Source organism: Tupaia chinensis, unplaced genomic scaffold, assembly GCF_000334495.1.
Source record: "Tupaia chinensis unplaced genomic scaffold, TupChi_1.0 Scaffold000063_1, whole genome shotgun sequence".
Taxonomy (NCBI): Eukaryota; Metazoa; Chordata; class Mammalia; order Scandentia; family Tupaiidae; genus Tupaia; species Tupaia belangeri.
Window position 1 is genome coordinate 7,371,056 of NW_006159521.1, and position 13,617 is coordinate 7,384,672.

A 13,617-nucleotide genomic window follows, 5' to 3' on the forward strand; every position below is an offset into this window, starting at 1 on the left:
TTGTCCTCTCTGGCTGCCTCTGGGTCTGACTCTCCAAAAAACAGATTCCCAGGGAACACTGGATTGTGCCAGAATGGGGAACAACATTTGCCCAAGAGCTTACATAGGACGTTGCTGCCATGCTCACCAGGGAGCCATTAGATCCATTTTGAGACCTTTCTGCACTATTACCTGTGTGTGACTGAGTGACGTTATCAGTGTTTTTGTAAATATTTACTATGTTTGTCTGTTTAGCCTAATTTACAATTTTGTACTTTAATAAAATGTTCTAAACATTGCAACACATTGAATGTCCTTCTTTTAAACCTGCACTACACTCTTGTACTTTACTGCAAAATAAAGCTCTCTTCACATCCTTTTGAGAACCATTTCAGTCACATTCTCATGTGCATGACAGCTTCAGTCTATGGTGATCAGTTCAAGACATGGGCAGTATGGGGACCAGCAGTTAGTGTAATGACTATGTCACTGGACTCCCATGTAGTCAACTGCGTCCCGGACCCAGTGGCTTAAAACTCACGCCAGGCGCGTGTGCATGCGTGCCCAAGATCCTGAGAGGAGAAGGGATTGCAGTGTGACCATCCCCCCTGGGGGGGTGATTTCTCGCTTTCTGTCTCTATGTCTCTCTTTGTCTGTCTGGCAAGTGCACGTGCCCTGTAGCGAAAACCTCTCAAAAAAAACCACCATAACCTATGGGGGGGGGTGCACTCTCTTTTTTCTCCCTCTCTCTGGCAAGTACACATGCCCTCAGGCAACTAAAAGGAAAAAATTACTCCCCCTGAAAAACAGCCCCATAATATTTTTCCTAAAATGTAATGACATAAAACCTCCTTTTCCCTCATCTTTTTACATACCTCCTATAGAAGTACTAGTCGTGCTATTGCTTGTAAGAGTAGCTGACGTCTCTGATACTGTGGAAGGTTGGCTACTGGTGACAGCTGAAGCAGTATCAGAGGCCTGCTCAGAGGTAGATGGATTTGCATTGTTAATGGAAGCGCTAGTAGTTTGTGATTCCATTCTCCCAGAAGTGGTGGGTACTACAGTAGGTTCTACAAATACAAAACGTGTGTTTAACATTTTAAAACAAATTAAAAGGTTCTATTTAGATCCAAGCTTACATGTTAAATATTAAAATAAAAATAAAAACTTAAAAAATATAAACTATCTCTAATATATAGTAAAAAAAAAAACAGAACTGTCAAAAAAACTAAGCTGCAATATTAAAGTGACATGTTACCAAAACATGATTAGTACATTTAAAAACATCCAACACATATATGCATATCTGAGTAATGTAGGTGATTAAATAGTTTTTTAGTAACTACTATGTAAGTTCTCTGATTCATCACAAATAAAATAGTAAAAGCCAGGCAAGAAAAAGCTAGTAAATGGAAGCACGTAAGAGGGCTGGAGTGTCTTCCCATGTGGTTAGATAGAAAAAAAAAAAAAATCAAGGCATAAAATTCCCCCCCACCATAACACAGGCAGATTAGTAGGGAATGTCTAGCTGATTAAGCCACATTAGATATAGCAATGAGCTAAATTAGTGGGCCCAGCCACATTTGGTACAGCCAATGAGATGAGAACAATCAATGGGCCCAGCCAATGTTAAACCCACAAAACCTAAATTAAAAATTATAAATCCCACATAATGCAACTGCTGGGGCCTTTTGAGTCACTCTTTCTCTGTCCGCTCAGGCCTTCTACCTCTCAGGAGTATACTTTCGCTTTTACTTAAAACTGCCTTTTCCTTTCACTATTAGCATGTTCCATTCAATTCTCTGCTCGAAACACCAAGAACCTTGATGTCATTACAGAAGCCATTCCACAACAAAAGGAAAGTAAAAGTTCCTGTACTAGGAGCCAGCAGGCGGCATGGTGGTTAAAAGTGCTGGATTCCCACATGGGCAACCATGGTTTGAGTCCCTGACCTGGCAGCTTGCTCTCTCACTTTCCCTTTCTCTCTCTGTCTGGTCAAATTAAAAAAAAATAAAATAAAATAACAACAACAAATGGAAATAAATAAATAAAATGTTCCTCTGCTATACCCACAGTCAGTCACTGACTGTCAGAACAGTGGTCCAGATTACACCTTGTCTAGCACAGACAGTATTCCAGTATAAGACGACTATTCTGATTTCATTACTGACTGTGTGACTATGATAAGTTACTTAATCATGCTCATTTCCTCGCTTGTAAACCTGGGAAAGTAACAGAATTTTCTTCATAAATCTGTCTAGAGAATGAAGTTCACATATACAACATACTTTATATGATGCTTTATATTACATATAGTAATCACTTAATAAACATTAGCTGTGACTTTTAATTACCTGTTTTAATCTCTTTATTCCATGCCTTTTTATATATTTCAAATTTTAAGTTCAACAGTGCTTTCTCAAAAAACTTAAAGTTTTGTAACAGAAAGTAAAAGAATTTCAGGCAAACCCCAATTTATTAAATGAGTTAAATTTCAAATATATGATGATAAGATAGCTACACAAAATTAAAAACAGGAATAAATCTATCCAAAGCACAATTAGATCTGAAAAGAAGAGATGCACACTGTGATATGGGAAGAGAAGATACACTGCAGTGTGGTATGTTGCTGCCAGAGCACCTGTAGCCAACATGGGAAATTGTACTTTGAATGCTAGTGCAGCACAAAAAGGTACGAGTAATATGAAAGCTAACTTTCCAAAATAATATTACACATTTCAAACAGCCCATATTAGCCATTTCAACCTCAATCATAAATGCTTTTCTGTTATTTGTATTTAAAAAGCGCTGCTTCTATAGTAAAATTAAAGTCTGACAATACTGGGCCAGTAGGTGGTATAGTGGTTAAGGTGCTGGACACCCACATGGCCCACGACAGTTTGAGTCCTCAACTTGCTTTCTCACTTTCCCTCTCTCTGGATGGATGGATTGCTCTTAATGGAGGAAAAGTAGGAATGAGGAGGAATAAAGAAATGTGGGTGGGGAATAATGTTAAAGCTATAGAAGTGTGTCCTGAATAAGGAATTGAAGTAGGAAATAGTATGATGTGTACAGAGAACTACAAACAGTTTGACATTGTTTGAACATAGAATACACCAAAAGGACATGAGAAAGAAAAGGCTAGAAAAGCAGACAGAATTAGGTCTTGGTGGTTTGGCCTGAACAGCTACTTCTCTTAAAATTCATATGTTACTGGGGCTAGCAGGCGGAGTGGTGGTGAAGGTGCTGGACTCCCACAAGGCTGATCGTGGTTGAGTTCTGTTCTGGGTAGCTTGGAAATTACTCTGGGTATGGGTGCATGCATGTCCAAAATTTCAAGAGGAGAGTGGAGAATAAGAGGTTGTGGTATGGCCATTGACTCCAGCAGGGGAGCAGGGATTTCTCACTTTCTCTCTCTCTCTCTCTCTGGCTCTGTCCCTCTCTGGTCAAATTAAAATAAATGAATAAATAAAGTTAAATAAAATAAAATAATAATAAATAAAATTAAATAAATAATTCTTTAACAAAAAGAGTCAGAAAAATCCGACAATTTACCTGTAATTTATATACATTGTCAGTAAGCAGCAGGAAGAGTTCCTACCACACTGAGACAGTTCATTTTGTCAAATTTCATTTATGATTTTATGCTGTTACTACTACAACTTACCATCTTCATCAACAGTAAGATCCACAACTTCTGCTGCATTCTGCCTCAAGGGCTGTATAACAGTAGAAAGTCTACTACGGTTCCGTGGCTCCTGTGGCCGACTGGCATGAGAACTTGAACCCTGGCTCCAATGAGATCTGGAGTGCCCAAGGGTTGAACGAGACCTTAAATGACATCAATACAAAGTAAGTAAATATAAATAAAAAATAAGAATTTCAGTTACTCCAGAAATCATAAGCCAGCCTGCCTCTCTTCCTTCCTTCTTAAAATAAGAGGAGAATGGAGAAGGGATTGTGGCGTGACCATCCCCCCTGGGGGGCGATTTCTCGCTTTTTGTCTCTATGTCTCTCTCTCTCTGTCTGTCTGGCGAGCTCACGCGCCCTATAGTGAAATCCTCTAAAAAAAAATAATAAAAGAATCTAGTCTCAGGGCCAGCAGGTGGCATGGTGGTTAAAAGTGCTGGATTCCCACATAAGTGACTGTGGTTCGAGTCCTGGACCTGATGGCTTACTTTCTCACTCTCTCTTTGTCTCTCCCTGGTTGGCATGTGTAAAATACTAATAAATTAAAAATCTTAAAAAAATAAATCTAGTCCCTTTCATCTTTCTGCTCTGCCACTGGTTTCTTCTCCAGATCCCCTCTTGAACCAAGATGGCTGGTGTTGGTCTAGTCATCTCATCTGCATGTCAGGCAGCAGGAAGCATAAATGGGCTGAAGTCAGTCTTGGTGTCAGAACCCCCACCACACACACTTTATATATATGTGTGTGTGTGTGTGTGTGTATGTGTGTGTGTGTGTGTGTATTGTTAGAGGGCACGTGTGCTTGCTGGAAAGAAACAGGGAGAAAGAGACAGAAAGTGAGAAAGCACCTCCCATGGGGAATGGTCATGTCACAATCTCTTCTCCCTTTCTCCTTCCTTTCAGCTGGCGGTTTGCTTTTTCACTCCCTCTCTCTTTCTCATCAAATTAAAAAATAAGGGACTGGCAGGTGGCGTGCTGACTAAGGCTGCTGGACTCCCACACAGCTGACTGTGGTTCAAGTCCTAGACCTGGCAGCCTGCCTTCTCACTTTCTCTCTCTCTCTCTCTCTGGCTCTGTCCCTCTCTGGTCAAATTAAAATAAATGAATAAATAAAGTTAAATAAAATAAAATAATAATAAATAAAATTAAATAAATAATCGTTTAACAAAAAGAGTCAGAAAAATCCGACAATTTACCTGTAATTTATATACATTGTCAGTAAGCAGCAGGAAGAGTTCCTACCACACTGAGACAGTTCATTTTGTCAAATTTCATTTATGATTTTATGCTGTTACTACTACAACTTACCATCTTCATCAACAGTAAGATCCACAACTTCTGCTGCATTCTGCCTCAAGGGCTGTATAACAGTAGAAAGTCTACTACGGTTCCGTGGCTCCTGTGGCCGACTGGCATGAGAACTTGAACCCTGGCTCCAATGAGATCTGGAGTGCCCAAGGGTTGAACGAGACCTTAAATGACATCAATACAAAGTAAGTAAATATAAATAAAAAATAAGAATTTCAGTTACTCCAGAAATCATAAGCCAGCCTGCCTCTCTTCCTTCCTTCTTAAAATATGCCAGAGAGGGAACCAGCAGTTAGCGTAATGGCTATGTCACTGGACTCCCAAGTAGTCGACCGCAGTTCATGTCCCGGACCCGGTGGCTTAGAACTCATGCCGGGTGCGTGTGCATGCGTGCCCAAGATCCCGAGAGGAGAATGGAGAAAAAAAAAAAAAAAATGCCAGAGAGAAAGTGAGATTACACCCCCCCGCCCCCCGTGGATAATGGTCAAACAACAATCCCTTTTCCTCCATTCCCCCTCCTCTCAGAACTTTGGGTAAGTATATACATTCACTAGGTGTATTTTTCAACATAGCGGGTCCAGGAGTCCAACTGCATGGTCAGCCATGGGATCCACTGCCTTAACCATGCCATTGGCTGGCCTATTTCGTTATAAAAAGATTTCTCCAAGGAAATAATGGCAATATAATTAATAATCATGACTAATACCCAATAAATCTTGCTGAATTAATTTATTAACAACCAACTGACCTGGGGCCAGCAGTTAGCGTAATGGCTATGTCGCTGGACTCCCATGTAGTCGACCGTGGTTCGCGTCCCAGACCCGGTGGCTTAAAACTCACGCCAGGTGCGTGTGCGTGCGTACCCAAGATCCCAAGAGGAGAATGGAGGAGAAGGGATTGCGGCGTGGCCATCCCCCCAGGAGGTGATTTCTCGCTTTCTGTATCTCTGTCTCTCACCATCTATCTTGCGAGCGCACGCGCCCTACAGCAAAAACCTCTCCAAAAAAAAAAACAAAAAAAAAACAACCAACTGACCAAAGACTATAAGAAACACTGTTAGGGGGCCAGCAGGTGGCATGGTGGTTAAGGGGCTGGGCTCCAGCATGGGCAACTGTGGTTTGAGTCTAGGACCCGGCAGCTTGAAAAATCACACCAGGCACGTGCGTGTGTGTGTGCGTGCACGTCCAAAATCCTAGGAGGAGAACAGAAGACAAGGGATTGTGGTGTGGCTATCCCCTCTAGAAGATGATTTCTCACTTTCCCTCTCACTGCCTCTCTCCCGAGAGTACCTGTGCCTTATGGCAAAAACCTAAAAAAAGAGAAATACTGTTAGACTAATCATTAGTGTAAAATACAGGTTTTTGTTTCAAGACTGCTTTCTCTTCAATGGTTATTTTGAAAATGCATCTATGTTATTATCAATTTTTTTGTTTTATATGTATTTCTTTTCTTTATTTTTGAGAGAGAGATTTTTGCTATAGGGTATGTGAGTCACCAGAAAGACAGGGAAAGACAGAGAGAGACAGAAAAGCAAAAAATCACCTCTGCAGGGGGATGGCCATGTCACAATCCCTTCTCCTCCATTCTCCTCTCAAGATCTTGGGCACGCACACACATACGCCTGACATGAGTTTTAAGCCACTGAGTCTAGAACTCAAATTGAAGTCTATTACATGGGAACCAGCGACATAAATAACTATTATACCAACAGCTGGTCCCTATATTTTATATTAACACCTAAAATTATTCACCAAAGATAAAGGAATAAAAATAATATCTTGGGGCCAGCATGTGGCATAGTGATTGGGGGCAACTGACTCCCACATGGCTGACTGTGGGTCAAGTCCTGGACCTGACAGCTTGCTTTCTCACTCTCTCTCTCCCTTGTATGTACCCTACAGCACATTAAAAAATAATAAATAAAATTAAATAAATCTGAAATACACACACACACATATATTTATATGTAAATGTGACAAAACATGACTTCAGGAGTATTAAACCAGGCTAACCTACCATCTGAGAAAAATGTGAAGAAATTAACAGATACCAGAGAAAAATCCTGGAGTCGGCAGAGGTAAGGATATGGTCGCTACTTTCCTAGCTTGGTAGCCAAAAGAAACATCACCTATTTGAGTTGCCTTATGCTTTTAAATTTTGTGACCACAAACCCTAAACACCTTTATCATCCTTTTCTTAAGAGATTTTTGCTATGGGGTACATGCACTTGTTGGAGAGAAACAGACAGAGTGGTAGAAAGTAAAAAATCACCCCCCCGAGAGATGGTCACACCACAATCCCTTCTCCTCCATTCTCTGCTCAAGATTTGGGCATGCATGCACACATGCCTGCTGTGAGTTTCAAGTTGCCGCATCTGGGACCTGAACTACAGCTGGCCATGTAGGAGTCCAGTGCTTTAACCACCACACTACCTGTTGGCCCCACCTTTATCATCTTTTAAGTATGTATGTGTATAGCAGTGTATCATTCTAAATTACGTATAGGAGTGTGTGTGTGTATTTTAATTGCCAGAGGGCATGCGCACTCACCAAAGACAGACGAAGGAGAAATGAGAGGGAGAAAGCACACCATGATGGGGTATTACCATTATCCTTTCTACATTTCTCTGTACTGTTGGGATTTGACCATGTACACACACGTGCCCAGCTCGTTTTACAAGCCACCAGGGCCGAGATTCGAACTGTGATTGGCATCTTCTCCCTTAACCACTAATCTATGAAGCTGGCACAGTATATATATATTTTTAAAGATTTGCTGTAATAATCTGGATTGAAATATATACTTATAGAAATGTATTTTTAAATTTGTTTTTCAGATTTTTGCCACAGGGCACACAACTCACCAAAGAGAGACAGGCAGAGATGAAAAGAGGAGTAAAGTGAAAAATCACAATGGCCACATTGCAATCCCTTCTCCTTCATTCATCCTCTTAGGATTTAGAGCATGCACACATATATGCCCAGTGTGATTTTAAAGCAGCCCTGTCTGGGACTCAGAATGGGGAGTTGGCCATGTGAGATCCAGGGCCTTAGCCCCATGCCACCTGCTGGTCCCAGGTAAGTATACTTTTAAGAATTCAGTAAACAGGGGCTGGCAAGTGGCATAGTGGTTAGTGTGGCTGGACTCCCACATGGCTGATCACTGTTCAAGTCCTGGACTTGGCAGCTTGCTTTCTCACTTTCCTTCTCTCTCTGGTCAATTTCAAAAAATATATATATATATATATATATAATGAAGATGAATAAAATTAATAAAAAATAATTCTTAAAAGAAAAAATTCAGTAAACAATCTAGACTAAGGGTCCAGGAGAAGAAATGAATCTGTTTTAGAAAGGTAAAGCCAATATAACACACAGATATATGAAATTTGGTTTTCCTGCCCAAACCAAGTATAAAACTGCTTATAAACTTATATTCATTAGGTATGGAAAAGATGAGCCAGATCTATAAATATGGAAACTTACAGGAATATGAGCTCAATTCCTTAGAAAAGAACCTCAAAGAATGCACTGGGCTGAAAACAGCCTCATCAATTATATAGCCCAAGAGTTTAAAAAGGAGTTCAAACTGTAAGACAAAATTCTCAGGAATGAACCTTTATAGTTCATTCCTGAGGAATTACTTAGACAGAAAAATACGTATCAGAAAGAGTTGTACAGTTTAAGCCATGATGGTAAACAAATGCCTCAGGACAAAATCGTTTTGGTAGAGGAGACATACCACCATTTAAAATTCCTGAGAAGCCAAGAGTCTATGACAAAGTTGAGTGATCTGTTACACATGGGAGGCTCTTTAATAGCCACAGAAAGCTCCATTCTACTTGGCAGTATTTTTGTGAAAGCTTTATAGGATTCCTGACTCCAAATATTCTGGATGGAGGATCACTTGATGCATAGAGAATACTTTCACAAGGACGTTACTGGCCACTGTGATTAGTGCCAACTATCAAATATCAACACAAAAGACTGAGGAATATACTCTCTTTAAACAGGAACCAAGAATCAGCTAAATAGTGACAGAGGTAACATCCCATAGAACAATAGAGACAATAACTAGGGTCATAAGCACTATGATTCTATTTCAAGATCATTGTCTATTATCTGGGCAAAATTAAGCTGCTTGGTATCAAGCACGCCCCTGACAAAGTAAAAATCTAGTCCCACAAGGAAAAGTTTCAACAGTCCTTATAGCTCATAATAACTGAGTCAATGTTGTGCTAAGCACTATACACAGTCACAGGATAAATGTGGCAAATTTCGTGGAATTTTCCTAAGAATTTGAGAGTATCATCTAAAAATGAAAACACACAGGAATGTATGAAGGCTCTCATTCACATGCCATTTTTTAATTTTTGCTAGTGGATGGATAAACTCACTGGGGAAAGTGAGGAGGTTAAGTGGGGGGAAGTAAAGTGAGAAAGCACATCATTTAAAGTATAATCATGCCACAATTTGTTCCCCTCCATTTCTACCTCCCTTTGGGATTTTGGCTGCACACAAAGGCACCCAACAAGTTTTTCAAGCTGCAGGATCCAGGACTCCAACTACATGGTCAGCCATGTGAGATCTAGCCCCCTTAACCTCAAGGCCATAGACTGGACACAAAAAACATGTTTTAAACTGGGTTGCCTTGAGCCAGCAGGTGGCATGGTGGTAAAGGCACTGGATTCTCACATGGCCGATCAAAGGTCAAGTCCCAGATCTGACGGCTTGCTCACTTTCCCCCTCTGCCTCTGATAAGCATGCATGCCCTATAGCAAATTAAAAAATAATAACAATGATAAAATTAAATAAATAATTTTTAATTAAAAAATAAACTATTAGTGGGTTGCCCTAACATTATTATGTTAATATATTATTAGCATATAACACACATTTCATGATACCAGTAAGATCCTTTTTTTTTTTTAAAACTTTTTAAATTTTACACACCCACTCACCTGAGAGAGTGGAAGACAGAGAGTGGAAGACAGAGAGAGAGAGAGAGAGAGAGAGCACCCGGGAGCCTGGAGGTCTGGAATTTGAACCATAGTTGGCTATGTGGGAGTCCAGCACCTTAACCACCATGCTACCTGCTGGCCCCAATACCAGTAAGATTTTTTTTTTTAGTTATTTTCTTTATTTATTATTATTCTTCAATTTGACCACAGAGAGAAAGAGGTAGCGTAAGAAGGCAAGCCACCAGGTCCAGGACTTGAACCACAGCCATGTGGGAGTCCAACACCTTAACCACCAGGCTATCTGCTGGCCCCAATACCAGTAAGATGGACTTTTCTTTCTTTTATAAAAGTATTTTATTTTAACTTTATTTATGTATGTATTTATTTTAATCTGACTAAAGAGGGACAGAGCAAGAGAGCGAGCGAGAGAGTAAAGAAAGGGAAAGTGAGAAAGCAAGTCGCCAGGTCCAGGACTCGAACAGCAGTCGGCCATATGGGTGTCCGGCACCCTTAACCACCATACCACCTGCCAGCCACCAATACCAGTAAGATTTTAAAAGTAGATTTAACAAAAAGTTATTTTTTGTTTGCACGTTTGCTTTTTGTTTTTTTTAATTTCTTTTTTTTGGTTTTCTTCTTTTTTTTACAAAAAGTTATTTTGCTATCAATAGCTTAACATTTTTCATCAGTCAAATTTTATATATATATATATATGCATATATATATAATGTGTATATATGTATATATATTATATACATGTGTGTATGTATATATGTCTGTATGTATTTTTTCCCTTTTTTAATTTCCCTTTTTTAATTTGCTATTGTACAAGTGCTCACCAGAAAAAGACAGGGAGAGAGAGGGAAAGTGAGAAAGCACATTCCCAGGAGGGGATGGCCTTTCACCTCCATTCTCCTCTCAGGATTTTAGGCACACCCACACTTGCCTGGTGGGTTTCTCACACCCCTGGTTCTGGGACTCTACCTGCACAGTCAGCCATGTGAGATCCAATCGCCTTAACTAACACACCATGTCTGCCCCTCAGCCATCCCCCCAGTATATATTTAATATGTATTAGTCACATCTAAATTTCAAAGGAGTTCATGAATGTTCTGTATCATAAAACAAACCCTATGTAAAACTATTTACCTAGAACAATTATTCTTAACTTTCGTTGTACATAGTATACTTGTGGTGCTTTAAAAAGACTAATCCCAGGGCAGCCAGTGGGATAATGCTAGACTCCCACATGGCCAACCGCAGTTAAACTACTGAACCTGGCAACTTGCTTTCTCACCTTCTCTCTCTGCCTCTCTCTAGTGAGCAGACGTGCCCTGTAACAAATTAAAACAACAATAATAACAAAAAGGACTAATCCCTAAAATTCTAGTCTGATTGGTCTGGGACAGAGTGCATATGTGTATGTATTTGTTTGTTTACATTGGATAGGGTATTGCTCTGCCAGGATCTTCCTGCCTCAGCTGAGACTACAACATGAATTTTTAGGACTGACATGAAATTAAACCTGAGCTTACTACGTGGCCTCAATCTGCCTAGTAGCAGCATCTACCAGCAAGAGCTACCATGGATAAGTTACAACTCAGCTTGATTTAAAAACCACTAATAAGGAGACCAGCAGATGGCGTAATGATTATGTTGCTGGACTCCCATAGTCAACTGCGGTTCAAATACCGTACCTGATGGTTTCAAACTCATGCTGAGTATATATGCATGCATGCCCAAAATCCTGAGAGGAGAATGGAAGAGAAGGGACTGCGGTGCGGCCTTCCCCAGGGGGGTGATTTCATGCTTTCTGTCTCCCTGCTGAGCACACGTGCTCTATAGCAAAAAGTCTTTCTAAAAACAAACAAAAAAATCACTAATCAGGTCAGCCCATGACCTACCCAGTGGTTCAGAGAGTCACAACCCACATAGCTGACAAGTTGCTGGAATACTGGACCTGGTAGCTTGAAAAACACTCTGGGGGTACTGGCATGCTTGCCCAAAATCCCAGTAGGGTAGAGAAGCAGAAGAGGGAGGACTGTGGCATGATCACACCCCACTGAGGGAGTGCTTTCTCCCTTTCTCTCTCCTCCTCATTTTCTCTGTCTCTTTTTCTGGCAAGCTGAAGCACCCACTGGCCAATTAAAAAAGAAAGAAAGCAAGCAAGCCAGCCAGCCAGTCATTAATCTTGTATATGCATATTTAAAACATGTCTAAAAAAAAAAAAACAAATTAAGAAGAGCTCTGTGGCTGGTGGTTAAGGTGCCAAAGTATCACATGACTATTGAGTCCCAGACACAGTGGGTCCCAAAGCAAAAGCAACAACAACATCAACAACAACAACAACAAAACAGAGTAAAAGGTGCAAACATCATGCCAGGCGGTGGCATGGTAGTTAAAGTAGCTAAATCCCACGTGGCCAACTGTACAGTTCAACACCCGGTCCCAGGAGCTTGAAAAACACTCCAGGCATATGCATGTGAATGCCAAAACCACAGAAGACAATGAAGAAGAGATTGTGGCATGGCCATCCCCTCTAGAGGGTGCTCTCTCTCTTTTTTCCCGTCTCTCTCTCTTCCCTGAGTGCATATACCTTATGACAAAAATTAAAATTAAAAAAAAAATACAAATGCCTGCAGCACAAATATGTTTCAATATTTACACTTAAAACTTCAAATATATAACTAGGAATTTAAATCTCACCGATAGCTTTCTCCAACTGTTACAATTTCCACTTCACTGTCAGTTGAGGTAACATTAATTTCTTCATTGGCTGTGACCTGGGGAGTAGAGGAAGCTTCTATCACCACAACATCTTCATCAATACTTCCTGGAAATAGCAACCAAAAAAAAACAAAAAAAAAAAACATTTAAAGGAGATCTGCTTGTCAGCTAATTGCGAGGCAGATATTTTTGACTTTGAAAACCATGAAATTTATTTTTTAAATTCATCTGTCAAAAGTCAATGGTATTTTTAAAAAAAAAAAAAAAGGAGTTGAATAAAAACTGTCTGTCTCTGTCTGCCTGGCAAGCGCACACGCCCTACGGCAAAAACCTCTCCAAAAAAGAAAAAAAATCAGTATTTCTTCACATTTTCTTATTTATAAGTTTTGTGTTTGTTCTTTACAAATGTCTAGTGATTTACTTAACAATTTTTAGGGTCTCGTATAGAGATATTAATCTTGTAATAGCTCAAGTATTGCATTAAAATCTTATATAAGACAGTTAACTTATATAAGACATTAGCCCTATAATACCTAAGACAAAGATATTACATTAGCAAGCCAAGGGTGGCAGAGTGCTTATGGCGCTGGACTCCCACATGGCTGACAGTGGTTTGAGTCCCAGACTTGGCATCTTGGGAGTCACACTGGGCACATGTGTGTGCATGCCCAGAGTCCCAATGGAAGAATAGAGGGGACTACAATGTGGCCATCACCCCTGGATGGTTTCTCACTTTCCTTCTGTCTCTCTCTCCTCCAGCGAGCATACTTGCCCAATGGCAAAAATCTTAAAACAAACAAACAAACTTAGCTGTATGTTTTTCCCAAGGCTGTTTTCATTTAATGATATATTCTTTTTATTGTTTTGAGAGGTTTTTGCTACAAGGGCATGTGCATGCGCCAGAAAGTCAGAGACAGAAAGACAGAAAGTGAAAAATCACCCCCCCCCCCCGGGC

General features: G+C 40.2%; 1 protein-coding gene across 1 annotated transcript in view; it reads right to left on the bottom strand.

Moving 5' to 3' along the window:
* The window catches only part of RNF111 (ring finger protein 111), a 108,410-nt gene that overhangs the window by 47,854 nt on the left and 46,939 nt on the right, over positions 1-13,617 (bottom strand). The window contains exons 3-5 of the mRNA XM_014593416.2: positions 12,642-12,768; positions 4,976-5,139; positions 855-1,049 (exon numbers count right to left, since the gene is read on the bottom strand). Of these exons, the coding sequence (XP_014448902.1) occupies positions 855-1,049; positions 4,976-5,139; positions 12,642-12,768 (486 nt within the window). The remainder of the gene's footprint in view (positions 1-854; positions 1,050-4,975; positions 5,140-12,641; positions 12,769-13,617) is intronic.